The sequence below is a fragment of the Erigeron canadensis genome, chromosome 3 (genome assembly GCF_010389155.1).
Source record: "Erigeron canadensis isolate Cc75 chromosome 3, C_canadensis_v1, whole genome shotgun sequence".
NCBI lineage: Eukaryota > Viridiplantae > Streptophyta > Magnoliopsida > Asterales > Asteraceae > Erigeron > Erigeron canadensis.
The window spans coordinates 38,518,098-38,534,234 of NC_057763.1; the positions used below are offsets into that span (position 1 = coordinate 38,518,098).

General features: G+C 33.2%; 1 protein-coding gene and 1 pseudogene across 2 annotated transcripts; both read left to right on the forward strand.

The window, feature by feature from the left end:
• Nucleotides 1-10,613: 10,613 nt before the first annotated feature.
• On the forward strand, nucleotides 10,614-15,034 carry LOC122594102 (GABA transporter 1-like). 2 transcript variants are annotated; one of them, XM_043766574.1, is made up of 7 exons: nucleotides 10,614-10,941; nucleotides 11,178-11,300; nucleotides 11,991-12,085; nucleotides 12,172-12,358; nucleotides 13,153-13,283; nucleotides 13,797-14,012; nucleotides 14,512-15,034. In XM_043766574.1, exons 1-7 carry the CDS (start codon nucleotides 10,725-10,727, stop codon nucleotides 14,896-14,898), a joined length of 1,356 nt encoding a protein of 451 aa, XP_043622509.1. In that variant the 5' UTR covers nucleotides 10,614-10,724; the 3' UTR covers nucleotides 14,899-15,034. The 2 variants fall into 2 exon arrangements, with proteins under 2 accessions (XP_043622509.1, XP_043622510.1); XM_043766575.1 differs by having other exon boundaries at nucleotides 12,262-12,358.
• Nucleotides 15,035-15,154: 120 nt separating this feature from the next.
• On the forward strand, nucleotides 15,155-16,042 carry LOC122592652 (annotated as a pseudogene).
• Nucleotides 16,043-16,137: the final 95 nt, after the last annotated feature.

Consider the following 16,137-nt stretch of genomic DNA (forward strand, 5'->3'; position numbering starts at 1 on the left):
ATTATTACTCTAAAAATGGTCAAATAAACTCCAATTAATCTTGTGTTTAACGGAGCTAGTAAGAAATTTAAAACTTTGACGTGTTAGAATTATAATATAAAATAAAATGAAATAAAAGATGTTTGAGTTAATAGTCTAACAACAACTAACAAGGAAGTTGCTCGATGAGGGCTTAGATTTGAGAAGACTTTGATATGATCCCACAACGGCCAAGTATAGGATTGGTTGGTGGTTTATAAGTCTAGATGTCCCCTCCTCCTTTGAGCTAGCTTTTGGGAGTGAGTTCTACACCTAGCTTAGGGAATGATGCGAGCCTATTATGGGACGGGTTCGCATCAATTGGTATCAGAGCTAGCCCTACCTTTTGAGGTTCTAACGCTCGGAGTGGTCTATGGAGTGGTGGCTTGGACCCTAGGAGAAGGGTGCCAACCGTGACCATTATATATATATATATATATATATGGGATGGTAATATAAGGTTGTCGGGTATCTAAGTTTAGGTGTGGAACACTCACATACTAATTTTTTAAACCATAAATATCATGGGGGCCCAAACATTTATTCATTAAACAATAAATAATAAAATATTGGTATGTGAGGGGTTCCACACATAAGCTTAGGTGTCAGACAGCCTTATATTTCCTTTTCCCTATATATATATATATACAAGGTTTTTTACCCGCACCATGTGCGGATATTAAATTTATTTTTTAAAAGTTTTTATATTGACATTGAAATCAATAATATATATAATGTTCAACATTTAAATACCAAAAAAAAAAAAAAATTAAAACTTAGTTGAATATATTTAGAAACCTAATGGTGTTGTGCTACTTAGATAGTGAAAATTAGTTTAAATGAGATTGACAGTATCTTGTGGCTGCATATTTGCTCTAAATATCGTATTTGATTAGGAATAATTGTAATTACAACCTATGTTTTTATTAAAACAATTGCTATCTGTGAAAGAAATGAACCCGCATAAAACGTAACTTCAATGAATCAAATTGTGATATCATTATCTAGTTAGAAATATTTAAATTCCCATAATGAAACGATTTTGATAATATACGATTTGATTAAATGAATCCAATATCAAAAAAGTTAGATACATAATATTGCCTTTACAGGGAAAAAAAAAGATATATAAAAAATTTAAACTCATATTTAAGTTTATATTGTTTTAGTTTTCTTTTTTGCATATGGGATTTGTTTCTTAAATATAAGAGATTTGGTTTCTTAAGTTTGTATATAAATCTTTTTTATTTAATATTTAATGGATAAATATTGTCAAAAAAATGTGATAATGACACATAGGATAAAAACTTATGTGTCAAATTTTAAAAATAACTTTATATTGAGGAGGATTTTAAAAGGTTAGGATTCCTATTATTTTAATAAATATATAGATTTATGTTTGTGTGTGTATGTGTGAGTGTAGGTGTGTTTTCCATTGGCTTAGTTTTTTCCGGTGGGTATATTAAACAACGGAGAAGAAGGGGTGGGTGATTACAACATTATATATATATATATATATATATATATTAATTTTTAGTTTCATTTAACCTTGTAGTTTCATATATATACAGAATTAACCCTATAGTTTTAACCTTATATACATTATTATTATTATTATTATTATTATTATTATTATAATTTAATATAATATGTAAAAATTAAATATCAACTAAAAGTATGAAAATAAACATGTTGGGGTGTATTGGATGTATTGAGTATTGGGTGTGAATTTGGAGAAATGTATTGGAAAGAGGTTTTTCTGATGTGGCACTGATGTGTCAATGTATTGGTTAGCTCTCTTTCGTGGACCCGGTTAAGACAACATAGTCTAGGACCTTCGTTGTGATATTCAATCTACACCTTTCAAAAAGATAAGGAACTGATATATTGATATAAATAAATTAATTATAAAAAAATATTTACAAATAATCTAGTTAGTTATTGTTTATTTATGACTTAACTAGTCCTAATACTCATACGATATACGGTAGTTATATACACTGTATCATAAAGAAATTCGAATATGCTTCATATATTATTCGTGAGTATGAAATAAATTGTGTTTAAAGTAATCGATGATCGAAGTTCAATAATGATAAATATAATATATGTTTAGTTAGAGTTTTGGATTTATCTTAAATTTTTAGAGCCACATCAAAATTAAAATTTGTAAGCATAATGGTTGATGACAAATAGCCTTATGATTTCGGATCGTAAACTCAAATTTTTGATGTTTCGATGTTAATAACTTATTGTAATTTAATATAAGTAATTTAGGAGTTGAATAATTGAGAAATAAAAAAAAGAAATCATTAATGAGAAAACGATCAATCAAATAAGGTTATAATGTCTTTTGTTTTAATAAGTCAAAAGTTAGAGTTTAGTTATAAGTCTAATAACAATATTTAATTTATATACAACTAAAAAAGCTAATTTAACAAAATAAATAAAATAAAAAGACACTTGTTGATCAAAGCTTACGTCACATGTCGTTTCAAGAACATGTCAATCTTGTTTTAGCTTATTGGTAGATTTAAAATAGGTTATTATTAAGTTAATAAAAAACTGTCCGTTTTTTAACTTTGATAAATACAAAACATCTGCATTGACTTAATAAACACGTTATCCATTCAAGCATTTGATGGAAGCCTAAAGTAAAAAAAATCATACGGAGTATATCAAAGAGTTCAAGACATCAAAGTAGATAAATAAACTTGAGTTGTTTTTAAATTTGCATACTGAAAAACTTTTCGAATACCTTCTTCAAGCTTCACAACGGCGACGAAAACTTTCGACGTGTGGGGACACCTAACATGACACGTACCAAAGAGGGATCCTATGTAAGTAAGTAGCCGTTACGCCCCCCAACAAATAAAAAGAGGCAACGTTGAAAAGGGGTTGAACGGAAAATGACATTGTAGGTCGTTGCTTGCTTTTTGACTAAGCAATGGCAATGGAAATGGGCCAAGTCTTGTTTGCTAATATACGCCGTATGGACCATGTTGTTGTTGTTCATGACCAATAGGGACCCAAATGGTTGACTTGATCAAATCCTTTCTTTATTTTTATTTTCATATACCAGAGTGTTGTTTTTTTGTTTTTGTTTACAGGATTATGGTAAGATATTGACATATGAGTTATGAGATTTAAGAATTATATTATGACTAAAGAGTATAAACATTCTTTAAAGGAAATTATTAGTCATAATGAGAGATAGTGCCCGCGCGTTGCGGCGGTGAAATGTTGGAGGTGATAGGTCAAGTCATAGAATATAGCCAAATGCCTTAACCGTACGTGCTCCGCCCCCGGATTTAAAAATTCGTCGAAAGTATATCGAATAACATCTTTAATGAAAGAACATGAAATTTTAAAAACACCCATATAATTTTTATAATTTATCAATATAGGGTTTTTTTAATTACGGTTTTTTTTTTATCAATAAATGGTTCAGTTGGTTCAAAATCTTGATGTTGGAAGGTCTTCATCTGTTTATGGACTTTTTTATATCATAAGATTAGCAATAAATAACAAACAAGTGTGATCATTTTTATCATTTTAATGATGTAGATACGTAGTTATTCTTAGAAAAAAATTGCTATATGATGGTGAAATGTTTATATGATGGTGAAATGTTTAACTAGGTAAACAGTCAAAACAATTGCTATAGAATCAATATGGATTCTCATTGTACAGGGTAAAATATTATTTTGAATGGCCTCGTTAAGCAGCTAGAATGGTGAAACATGATGGTGAAATGTTTATTTGGAATTTAGAAATGGTTAGACATCGCATGGCTGTTTTTTCTTATCAATCTGTACAAACATTTGCAACAGCAATCATATACATTCAAATTTTATAGGGCATCCTAATTACGAAACAATTATATACAATTCGTAATATTTTGAAGGGTTTTTTCTCTAAAACCCCTATATACTTTTCGTTTTGTCCCTCTCAGACCATCGAACTTTTTTATTCCCCACTAAATCATTTAAAGTTGTCAAATGGTCCCTTTCAGGTCATTAAACTTTTTTATTTTCAACAAAAGATGTTATCAAGTTTAAAATTGTCATGGGCAAAGTTTAAGTAATCCCGGAGACCCGGACCCAAACCCGACTAAAAATCCACATCCCAGACCCGAATCCGAACACAAACCCGACGAGTCCTTGTTTACTTACTAACTATCAAGTAATGGGCTTCTCACGGGTAACCGGGGATCCATTATTATATTTTCTCTAAACCTGTTTACTTACTATATAAATATTACTCCTCCGTCCCATTTTAGTTGTCATGTTAACTAACTTTGACCGTAAATATCTTTGTTTGTACCATATAGTAGTTGATGAAACTTATATGAACGAAAAGTACATTAAAAACCCAATCCATTCATATATTTTATATCAAGTGTTACATGACACAAACAAAGTTATTTACGGTCAAAGTTAGTTAACATGACAACTAAAATGAGACGGAGGGAGTAATAGGCAGCAAATAGAAAACCAACCGCTAATACAGGAATTACATGTAAGCATATGCCCAGAATCAGGCAAAGAAATAGGTCAAAACATCTTTCAATGATACGACTTTCAGATCAAGAAATACATCAGATAGATTGACATATTATTTAAAATAAATATATTATTATTAAGTTAGCATAGGTTCTTATAAAAAAAATTAGAAAAAATATATTATTATATAATTTAATATATACGGATCGGATATACAAATGATTGTGGTGATATAAAAGATGGAATTGGTTATCGTAAAACTAATAAACATCTTAGTGACTTAATAGGAAATTAAAAAGTTTGATACCTAAATGAAACAATTTAACAACTTTTAATGACCTATTAGTATTATGGAATAAAAATGTTTGATGGTCAGAAAGAAACAAAATGAAAAGTATACTGAGAAAAATCCCAAAAACATCAAATAGCTATATACCAATCCAAAATCAATATGAAAGAAGCCACGCAGTGATTATCTTGCTGTTGAGTTATTAACTCATTAAAGAAACATTTTAAGTCAACGAACCTCTTTCCAATCTCATTGGTGCATGATTTTTTGGGACTAGTCTGGATTTGGTACCGATATTCTGATTCCGTCTCGGTACGGTACCGGGACCGGTACCAACATAAATGGAACCGGAATTGATGTCATGTTTTGCTCATTTTTGAGATCGGTATCATTAATATTGGAACCGGTATGAGATGGTACTAGTCTCATACCCATCCCTATCATATGCGTGATACGACCAAATGATTATTAAAGTTAGAAGCAACTAATTTAATTTTTGTCTTTACCATATCATATGATTTTAAGTTTATGATTAGAAACAACAATTTTTAATACATGACTATTTCGTTGCTTTTCGTTGATTTATTTATTTATTTATTTTGGCATGATATAAATGTAATTGACTATGGGCATGTTATGAACTATTGTTGACTTTGACGCTCTGTTAAAATTGTACTAAAATGCTAAAACCGTGACAAATTACATTTTATCACACTAGAGTTAAGTCAAATATCCAATTATAAAAAGACCCGGCCGGTCCATAATGTATATGACGATGGAAGGAGAATTAGCCAGTTAATATTTGACCTAATCAAATTGACCATTTCTTCATAGTTTATTCTATATTAAATCAATTAAAAATTGCTGTTAAAAAAAATCCAATTAAATCAAATCAGATTGATAATAGCAGGACTATAAAAGCTTAACTTATAGCCCATGAGACTGACTTCTATGTAGTTTTACTGATATCATATACCAATTCATTCACTACGTTACACTTATTTGAATTGGTCATTGCATGGTGAAATCCAACACTGGTTAAGTTTCCCCAGCTAAAGTGAAGTACCATCTTAGTATTTTTATTTACTGCCATCTAACTTCACCAAGTGCTATGTCGAAACTTGAAAGTATGGGCCATTTCTCTCATTGAATACTCCACTATACGTCATAAGGTTTAAATTCAAGTTGCACTATCGAAGTTATTCATTGTTTCACTAACCTAACATGACTACATGAGTACACTACATATTCTGTTTACTTAATATTTTCAACTATAATGTTTATAAATAGAGGATGTTTCATATACATGAAAAGAAATCAAGAACCGAAACAGTAAATCTATTACCATGCCACAAGTTTTCACCTTAAAAAAATAAGATCGAAAAATAAGTGAAAAGAAAGACAAATGGAATATAATGGGGCATACACTTATCCATCTACATTGGTGTATTGTACCCTTTGATGCAATCATATCATTAGAATTCTTTTCCTTTGTTATGGCATTGGAGCTTGTATTTTGGATTTTATGGTCATAAAAGTGAAAAGAATTCACTCATTGGTAACATCTCGAAACCATTGGCTACTTTTCATATATGTATGTACAATATATACATATCATATTATCTAATAGTACAACTATTATAAGCATTTGTACAACTCCCAAGGCATTTGGCAAATTGGCATCACACTTTAAAAAAATTTGGGGGTTCCATAAACACTTCAAGGATGTAATATTCCTCCCCACTAGAATGTTTTTATATTTAAATACCCTTAAGGTATATTTTTTACAAATCATATTAATTGTTTCTTTAGGAATCAAAATTAAATTAAACATCCTTTTTAGTGTTTGCCAAAGAGAGCCTTTTGTTAAGGGAATATAATCTACACTGGCAAGTACTTTGAAGGAGAGAAATACACTTGCTACAAGATTCATATTAATGCAAAATGCACTTTGCTTTCAACCCTTTTTGCCTATACTTTTATATGTTCTTTTAGTTCAATAATAAGTTATTTTTCTAGGGAGAGACATACACTTGCTACAAGATTCATACTTTTACATATACTATCGTGTATCTTCACAACGCAACCAGGCAGACCATGTTGTGGTCGGTAACCGTTGATGGTAGTTATGACTCGTTTTATTTTTAGAGTTAAATTTATGAATGATTGTGTGAAATGAACTATAATGTTGATAGTTTTAAACTTTTAATAACTAGACGTATCAAATATTTGTAATCGAAAGTAATGGCTATAATTAAAAGTTATGATGTACTGATAAGTCATTTGTAAAGAGATGTTTTGTTGTGAAAAGCCTAAAACTCAAAAAGACCATATGCTGCTCATAAATATTCAACTTTTCCAAGTAAATTGTTTGTGTTTGTTTTTTGCAGTTATATATTTTGAAAATTGAAATGTGGGTATAACAAAACATTAACAACAACCTTCCCACCCTTTGTTGAGAACTGGGAAAGCAAAGAAGTTAAAGATACTTTAATAAAAGCCACATTAAGAAAACATTACTTTTGTTTTCCTGTGAAATGTGAGGGCTACAAATCAACTAAAAGCAAAATGCTTTCATAGGGATCAGAGGCTCCCAAATAATGGCCTTAAGAGAATATTGGTTGGTATATGGGAATGTTATGATGGCCTTAATTTGAAACAAAACAACTCATCAATCAAGAGGATAAGAATGCATGTATCCATAGGTTGTTTGTACACTACAAACAACAACTGTGCCAATAATGTGTGTTGTGGAGGCCAAGGGCTTGTGAATCTCATTCTCTATCAATAGCAATCTGTATTAGCCCACTTTCAAGGATTGTACCTTATGCTTGCTAGGTTGTTTGGGGATGGGAATAAATCATGCCACATTGTCGAAGAATACAAATTGACAGATCCTCACAGCGATATACGGTCAAGATTATGTGGTTTTGTAACGTCGAGAACTTGATAAGCAGAATGTAGGGTTTGGTAAATAAAATTTTCACGATTTTACGGATAGATGTACTATTTCATAGAGCTCAAAACATACTTGCGTGAAAGAGTATTGAACTAATCATCAATTACGTTCTGCTCTGGAGTTTACGTAAGGGAGAAATGAGACAAAGAGAGAGGAAGGATAATTCTTGTTAATATGCTATGAAGCAAACCTAGTTCCGTTTGCGAAAAAGAGAATAATGATAAACATTAAGACTTTTCCTTCATAACTTGATTAAAGTCCAACAAAACAAAATTTTACTTTTACCCTGCATGGTCAATTAGGTTATTGTTTGGATCAGTAATTCTTCAAAACACAAGCATTGATAATATAGATGAATGCAGAAATGCTCATTCGACCAGAGGTCAACAAGCGTTCCTCTTTCTTCTATATCTATTCGATCTGGTACTCTTGATTCTTAATCATAAGATGAAATGGTAGAGGTGGTAAAATGGGTGGGTCAGGCAGTCAATGTAACAGGTCAGAAGTCGGAACATATAATTACAATTTTGAAAGGACACACCCACCCACCGCATATTTACACAATTGTACACATTGCGACTTGAACCCACAATCTCTTGGTTGTAGGATTACCTAGATGCCTAAATCAGATGATCTTTAGGTACAGCCGTACAAGTCAATCCGAAGTTCAGATTTATACTTTTATGAAGGTAAATGATATATCCTCCTAATAAATAAATTAAAAATCATCCTAAAAACGTTAAAAAATGACAAGTGAATTCTCTCTCTTAATCTAATTCTTTGATCCTACCGACTGTTATGATCTTATAGTTAGGAGAATTTTTAGGAGGATAGTTTAGGAGGATTTATCATTTTCCTAAAAATAGCAAAACATGGACGGGTATTTGGTCCGTTCAACTCAGCTTCCATTACATTTGAGTTTTTTTTTTTTATATTTATTTATACTTTTTAATTTACCCATTGTACCATCAGAGATAAAACTTAAACTGAATTGACCCATTCATGGGTAAAAAGGCTGAAATTGCCATCACTCCTCTCTCAAGGAGACACATTATATATTCATATGACAACAAAATCTGGCAGTAGTCTGAAGGTGAGATCTAAAGATACCCCATGCAGCAAAACATTTACTGTTAAAGGTGTTCTCACATACACTTTAAGCTAAAGAATAAGCTTTCAAAAATAGTAAAAGATAATTACATTTTTTACTACTTCACACGCATGATGACCTTTGCAAAAGCAACGATGAAGGTACATATGCGAAAGCAAAAACAATGATGAAGTTACGTGAAAGCAAAAGCAATAAGGTACACAGGTTACAATAATGTATCTAATCAAACCGAGATGCATAGAGGTTCCATAACCTGATTTTTCGTGTGATCTAAATCTCGGAAGTGAACAAGCTTTTGAGTACTATCTCAAGAATAGGATGTCTGTTTTTCTTGACACCTGAATTGCGACTGATATGCTCCAACTTAACGAAAAGCACTATATCGGGTTTATGAGTATAGGTTTACTGAAAGTTAAGTTTTTCTTCATATCATCGTCGGTTACACGTAAAACTGAAAAACCAAAATTTAATCGCACTACAAATCATCTATATTCCGTTCTTTGTACTGTTGTGGCCCCTATACTCCATCACAAAATCTAGATGTGACAATTTCAATCCATTTACTTATGAAATGGTTCGATTCAGCTTTGGTTTAAAGGAAATGGATCAAATGGGATGAAAGTTGTTCAAGGTGTATCAATAAGCGTAAAATGTGCTTATATGCCTATATCATTTAGTTGAAAATTAAATAATTACTGAAACAATATAGTTACTGTAATCTTATATACATACTAATTATAACTAGCATGGTGCCCGCACAATGCGGCGACGATGACGGTAATGCGGTGGTGACAGACGGAGGCGACGACGACTAATGGTGTTGACGAAGAGTAGTATAAGCTATTGATGTAAATGTAACTAATATAATGGTTAGTGAATAGTGTAGTTATTTTAACAGTTAAAGGACTGATGTAATGGTTAGTGAATAAAGAAGAGGATTATTTAGACTAAAGAATAAGGGGTATTTATGGCATATTGTATAAAGTAAATTTCAACATTTCCAAAAATAAAGTATGACTTTTTCTTTTATATGTAGTAATAGAATAGATATTTGTGTACTTTTTTGGTGAGGAAGTCTTTTGGCATTTTGGGTCAACAAAGCCCGTTTCAACATGTACCCAAAATCACCTATTTCAAATTTTCAACAGACCATATAACCCAACTTGCCCGGCCCACCTGTTTTGCCACCCCTACTAAAATCCACCCATCAGCAAAACATAACCGAACCACAACTTTGAAAATTCTTAGAGACCGAAATCTGTATGCAGATAATATGAGAATACATATGTTCATCATTAGTACAACTAACAAACTTATTCCAATTATAGTATATTGTATACCCTTTAAACATAAGTATTCTTCGTATGTGAAAAAACTTAACAAATACATACTATAATGAGTTAATAAGATTACGGAGGAATTAGATAAACAAAAAAACAAAACCTACAAAAGTCAACAAACAAATAAAACCACTTAAATTTTGTAAACTCATATTGAAATATAAAACTCATAACAATGACTTGTTTGTATCATTGTCTTAATATTTTTCGAAAATGATAAAAAGCAAAAGTCAAAACACTAGTAAGAGTTTGAAAAAAAGAAAATGAGTAAATAACAGGGATTGTTCATTTCATTAATCGTCTCTAATTTCTAAAAATTGTCCCGTTGGTCCAACTGGCAGGGTCATATATGTTGATGGACTTAAGGTTGTCATAAAGTCAACAGATTTCACCAAATGTTAAAACAACAGCCATCCTTGACGACTTTTTTGTCATGAAAAATGCTGATTACCATTTACCAAATTAACCTTAATAATCCAACCAAGACAATAACTAAGCAGACATGGCCTCAAACCAGTTACCACCATCCGCGGTTCACGACAGTGGTAACAACAGTAAAGAAGCAGCCTCAACAGTTACGGTTGATAACGACTCATCAGTTGAAAGTACTGGTACAGGCTCATGGAAGCACGCTGCATTCCATGTTGCAACCACTATTGCCACTCCAGCGGCGTATGCTCCTCTTCCATTCGCTGTCTCTTCTCTCGGATGGCCTTTTGGTATGATAATTATTACTATGACTAGACTTAATAGAATTTCTACGTACAATATCAACATACCTTTTCATTTTAATTTTTTTTTTTTTTAAATTAAAAATGGCTTTTTGTTCTGTTTGGGTCATATAAGAAATTCGATGGTATTTAAGTTATATGACTCGCAGGGTGTTTAATATTTTGATTGTGACTTAATTTGTACATGGTGAAATATATATATATATATATATATAAACGACTAGGGGTGGTTAGTTTGGTGGGTGCAACATTAACTACTTGGTACTCGAGTAATCTGATCGCGTCTTTATGGAAATGGAATGGGAAGAAGCACACGACTTATAGACATCTTGCTGGTAGCATTTACGGTTAGTTTTCTTCTCTAATCTATCGGTTTATGAGTACTCGATGATGTCCTATTCTTCTTAAACAAAGAAGAAACTCTTACCATGAAAAATGTTCATGTTTCGGGTTTTTAATGCCTTAAATAAGTTGTCAGGCGGTGTTCTTACTTCTTATGTGGGACTGATATATAAGCAACAAAATTTAGTCACACTCAACATATTCATGATTCACAATATCCTAATACGTTATGTTGCAGGTCACCATCATTCTTGGTTCTGCCATTAAGTTACATGCGGTTTAGCAAATTGAATTATTTGTTGTATGCATAATCTCTATTATTACATGTCATGAATACTATGCTAGTTTTGGTTCATATGTGGAGCAGTCACAAGGGAGAAATGTACTTTTTACTTTCTTGTTACTGAAAGTGTTCACATATAAGAAAAATAAACATAAAGTGTTGGTAGGTCAGCTCGGTCCCTTTTGACCCTCACTGACCCAAACCCGTTTAAAGTTTAAACGCTTACTTAACCCGCCCATTATGCAATAACTTTAAAAAAGCCTTATGCTTTAGCAGACTTTATAACTTATAGTTTGAGTTAAACCAATGCATTACATTGTTTAAGCTGAATCTGTGGTCTTTTACTCCAAATCTCCCATCTTGTTGAACATATTTCTTACATTGTCTACCTGTATTTTCGTTGGTCTACAAGGAAGTTGGGGTTACTGGTCTATTGCATTTTTCCAGCAGGTGGCTTCTTTGGGTAACAATATCGCCGTTCAAATCGCTGCTGGAAGTAGCCTGAAGGTCAGTACTTACCTCAGTCTTTTTCGTTTGCAAATGTGCATCCACTGATAGAGTTTTGTTGTATTTATACTTGTCCTTATTCGTAGGCAGTATACAAATACTACCATAAGGAGGGTAGTTTAACACTTCAACATTTCATTATCTTCTTTGGGATCTTTGAACTTGTTCTTTCTCAGCTACCACACATCCATTCGCTTAGATGGTTAAATGCAGTCTGCACATTTAGTACAATTGGATTTGCTGGCACAACCATAGGTGTAACAATCTATAATGGTAAGGCATCAACAATTGTCTCGTTTTGTTGTTGTATTCATTGTGCAAGTGTCAACAGTACGTGTGACCGTATAACACAGTACCTGATAGAAAAGTCAATAATAATCCATGTATCTGAATTGAATCAATTTGGGTTATTCCAAATGGGTCAAAAAAGGTGAACATCTTAAACAAAGGTCTTCCATGACATGATCAAGTGTTTAGAAGCTCCTAACATGTTTGTTAGCACAACCCTTATTGGAAAGACAAAAAAAGTTCATCGGTGGACCCAACCTGGCCCAACAGAACTGGTTTGACCCGTCCTAAAAAAACCTGTTTGACCTGTGCCTAACTAGCCAGACCCAAAATGTCATCAATAGACTACGAAATAATGGCTTTTTCTGCAATGGGTAAAGTTCAGCTACACACTAATAAAGGCTTTTTCTGCAATGGGTAAAGTTCAGCTACACACTAACAGGATCACAAAAGTCGTGTCTTTTAGCAGCTGAGGTTCATTGACAATCATAACTCAAGCATTGATAAAATTTAAAAAAAGGCAGAAATTAAGTTTTGACCCATTAGCATATGAATGGGTTATGGGTTAACGAGTAAAATAGCTTAAAATGAGATCATATTTGAATTAGTGTAACTATTATAAAAGTTAAAAATATTTTGAGGAAAACTGCAACCCAATCCAACTGAACCTGTTTCACCCCGTTTTACAACATCCCGATGGACCCGACCTGCCCATTTCACTACCTTTTTGTAAATACATGCCAAAATACTTAAATATGACTTGTTACATGTTGTCACAGGGAAGAAGATTGATAGAGGTACCATAAGTTATAGTCTCAAAGGAAGCTCTTCATCAAAAATGTTCAAAGCCTTCAATGGTCTCGGGGTTATTGCATTTTCATTTGGTGATGCCATGCTTCCGGAAATACAAGTAAATGATGTTATAAGTACTTATAACCCTTGTATCTATTCACATAGGAGGTTAATAAAATCCATATTAAGTATCATTTAAAATATAAAGCTTTTTAAATGTAGTAGAGGTAGCAAGATGGGCGGGTCGGGTAAAAAGTCAAACCAGGTTTTTTAGTATGGGTCAGGTCTGGTTGACTCAGTAGCTCTTCTTTGTCAGTGTTTAAAATCTCATGAAAGATAATTAGTGCATTTAGTACGATTCATAGTCTGTTATTATCATAATGCATGAAACAACTTAGGAGGTTATATACATTACAAATATACTTTGATTGACTTCTGACGAGTGAGATCTGATCCATTTGACCTGATACCCTTTTAGCTCATTTTTATCAAACCCATTTAGCATTTTTATATATAGTATAACCATATCAACCTATTCATAAGTAAAAGGGTAAAAACTGTAACATCTATTACGTCGTTAACAGTTGAATCTTGGCTTTATACCTTAAACTTGCACAACTGCAATATGCAGAATACTATTCGAGAACCTGCAAAGAAAACTATGTATAAAGGGATAGCAACTGCATACACCATTATCATACTGAGTTACTGGCAACTGGCATTCTTTGGCTACTGGGCATTTGGTACAGGAGTCCAACCCTTTATTGTTGCTTCCCTTACAACCCCCAAATGGACGATTGTTATGGCAAATCTTTTTGCAGTGATCCAAATATGTGGTTGTTTCCAGGTAGCTGATTTGATTTTTTAAAGCATATGCAATGATTACTGATTAGTGTGCATTATGCACCGAATATTCAAGTAGGCGATCACACATTGGTTGAGGTGGCAAATGTGACCCGTTTTACTTGTGGATGTGTCAAATTTTGGGTTCTGTTATATCTCTAACTGGTCAAACAGACTAAGACCAAAACATTTAACTAAAAAGCATACAGATCAAATGGGTCAAAAGCACCCCAAGATTTATGCATACAACCTTCCAAACGTCTTATAAAATTTTTGATTCTTACTGAAAATTGAAATAGTGTTATCCTTGTAATCATATCTGATACAACTATTTTTATAAAATGGTATAATGTTGGACAAAAGTGTTTCAGGTTACCGCATCTGTACCCAAATCACATGTTTTGACCCATATCCCTTGCCTGCCTGACACCCCAAGCCCAACCCGCCTATCTTTCCCACCTCTACTCATCAATTAAAGCTTATGATCTATGTCGGTTGGTAAGATATACTGCAGGCCGACATATGCCCTTCTCGAGGAAATAAAGGTGTCAAGTGATCAAATTGGTCGATCTCTTTTCAGAATCCATCTTCAACGTTTACTATACACCTCACTTTATATGGGTTTGATAACCCTTGTGGCTGCGGCCATGCCATTCTTTGGAGATTTCGTGTCAATATGTGGAGCCATTGGGTTTACCCCACTTGACTTTGTGTTTCCCGTATTAGCTCATCTGAAGGCAGGAAAAATGCCAAAGAACTCGAGCCTGATAGTGATCCTGAACATTGTCATAGCGACATGGTTCTCAGCTGTAGCGGTCATGGGCTGCATTGGTGCTGTTAAGTTCATCATAGATGACGTCAAGACTTACAAGTTCTTCCATGACATGTAACTGTACACAAACATTTATATGAGTAGTATATCTGTTTGTTTTTTACAGTTTATTAGAATGTAAATGAAAGATAGCATATGATATCCAGATGATCAGGGGCGAGATTTAATGAATATAACTTGGCCTTTTTAGTGTTTATGATCATTTTCTCTAAATAGAAATCTAACCATTTTCTTCCTTCTTTTTCTCCCAACCTCATCCTTTCATATAATATACTTCTCTATTTCATATTCAACCGCTCAAATTTCAGCAGCACCACCACCATAACATATTTCACAATTACATTAGTTTAGGAAATTACAAAAAAATGGTAGATTATACATTAGTTTTTTTGCCCATGGTCTTGTCCATGGCTACAACGGCTCATTGTAGTTGGATAAGCGGAGGTGCCCCTCCCACTGCTCATGTAGGAGATTATGTAGCAATAGGAGATGACTTTGTGTTTGAGGAGAAAGATGGGCTAGCCCCTGGTCCTAGCACTGGCTCCCTCCTTGGAGAAAAAGGCGATGAAGCCCCTGGACCAGATGTTGACTTCATGATCCAAGAAAAAGATGCACACGCTGATGGTATCATCGCCAATGAGGAAGAATTTATCACCCAAGAAAAAGATAATGTACCATCGAGTGACGAGACGATTATTATTCAGGGTAAAGTTTATTGTGACCCGTGTCGGATCCAATTTCCTACCAAGATTAGCTATCCGTTGCCAAAAACCAAGATCACCCTTGTATGCCATAAAGAGACCGGTGAGGAAAGCTATAGGCTAGAAGGAAGTAGTGACGATAAAGGCAGGTACATACTGCCGTTGGTGACTATGCAGAAGAGGTTTGTGAAATCTCAGTGAGCGAAAGCCCGGATCCTAATTGTCCAGAACTTATGGATGATGAGAACCATGTTCGGGTTTCTTTGACAAACAAGCATGGGGTCAGAGGCAAGGGTCGATATGCTAATCCGCTAGGGTTCATGACCACAAATGCCGATCCTCGCTGCAAAGAAGCTCTTGATGAGCTTGGGTTTACTGGTATCTAGATTGATATTTTTTTTCTTCACTTTATTGACCTTAGATTCATGTAAATATATCTTGTAAGAACAGAGTAGTTTGGATCATTATTTGGATTCTGCTCTCCAAATCTATAAATTTCTCATTCTGACCCCTTCTTTTCACATGGTTTACACATGCCCATACAGATTCACAAGATTGAATTCTATTTCTTAAAATACTGTCCACAGTTCTTATTA

What these genes read in the sequence shown, in the direction of transcription:
- LOC122594102 (XM_043766574.1), top strand. Translation starts at nt 10,725, where the DNA reads ATGGCCTCAAACCAGTTACCACCATCCGCGGTTCACGACAGTGGTAAC. An exon ending in CCATGCTTCCGGAAATACAA is followed by an intron (nt 13,284 to 13,796) that starts GTAAATGATGTT and finishes TGCAATATGCAG; the next exon opens with AATACTATTCGAGAACCTGC. An exon ending in AAATATGTGGTTGTTTCCAG is followed by an intron (nt 14,013 to 14,511) that starts GTAGCTGATTTG and finishes TCGGTTGGTAAG; the next exon opens with ATATACTGCAGGCCGACATA.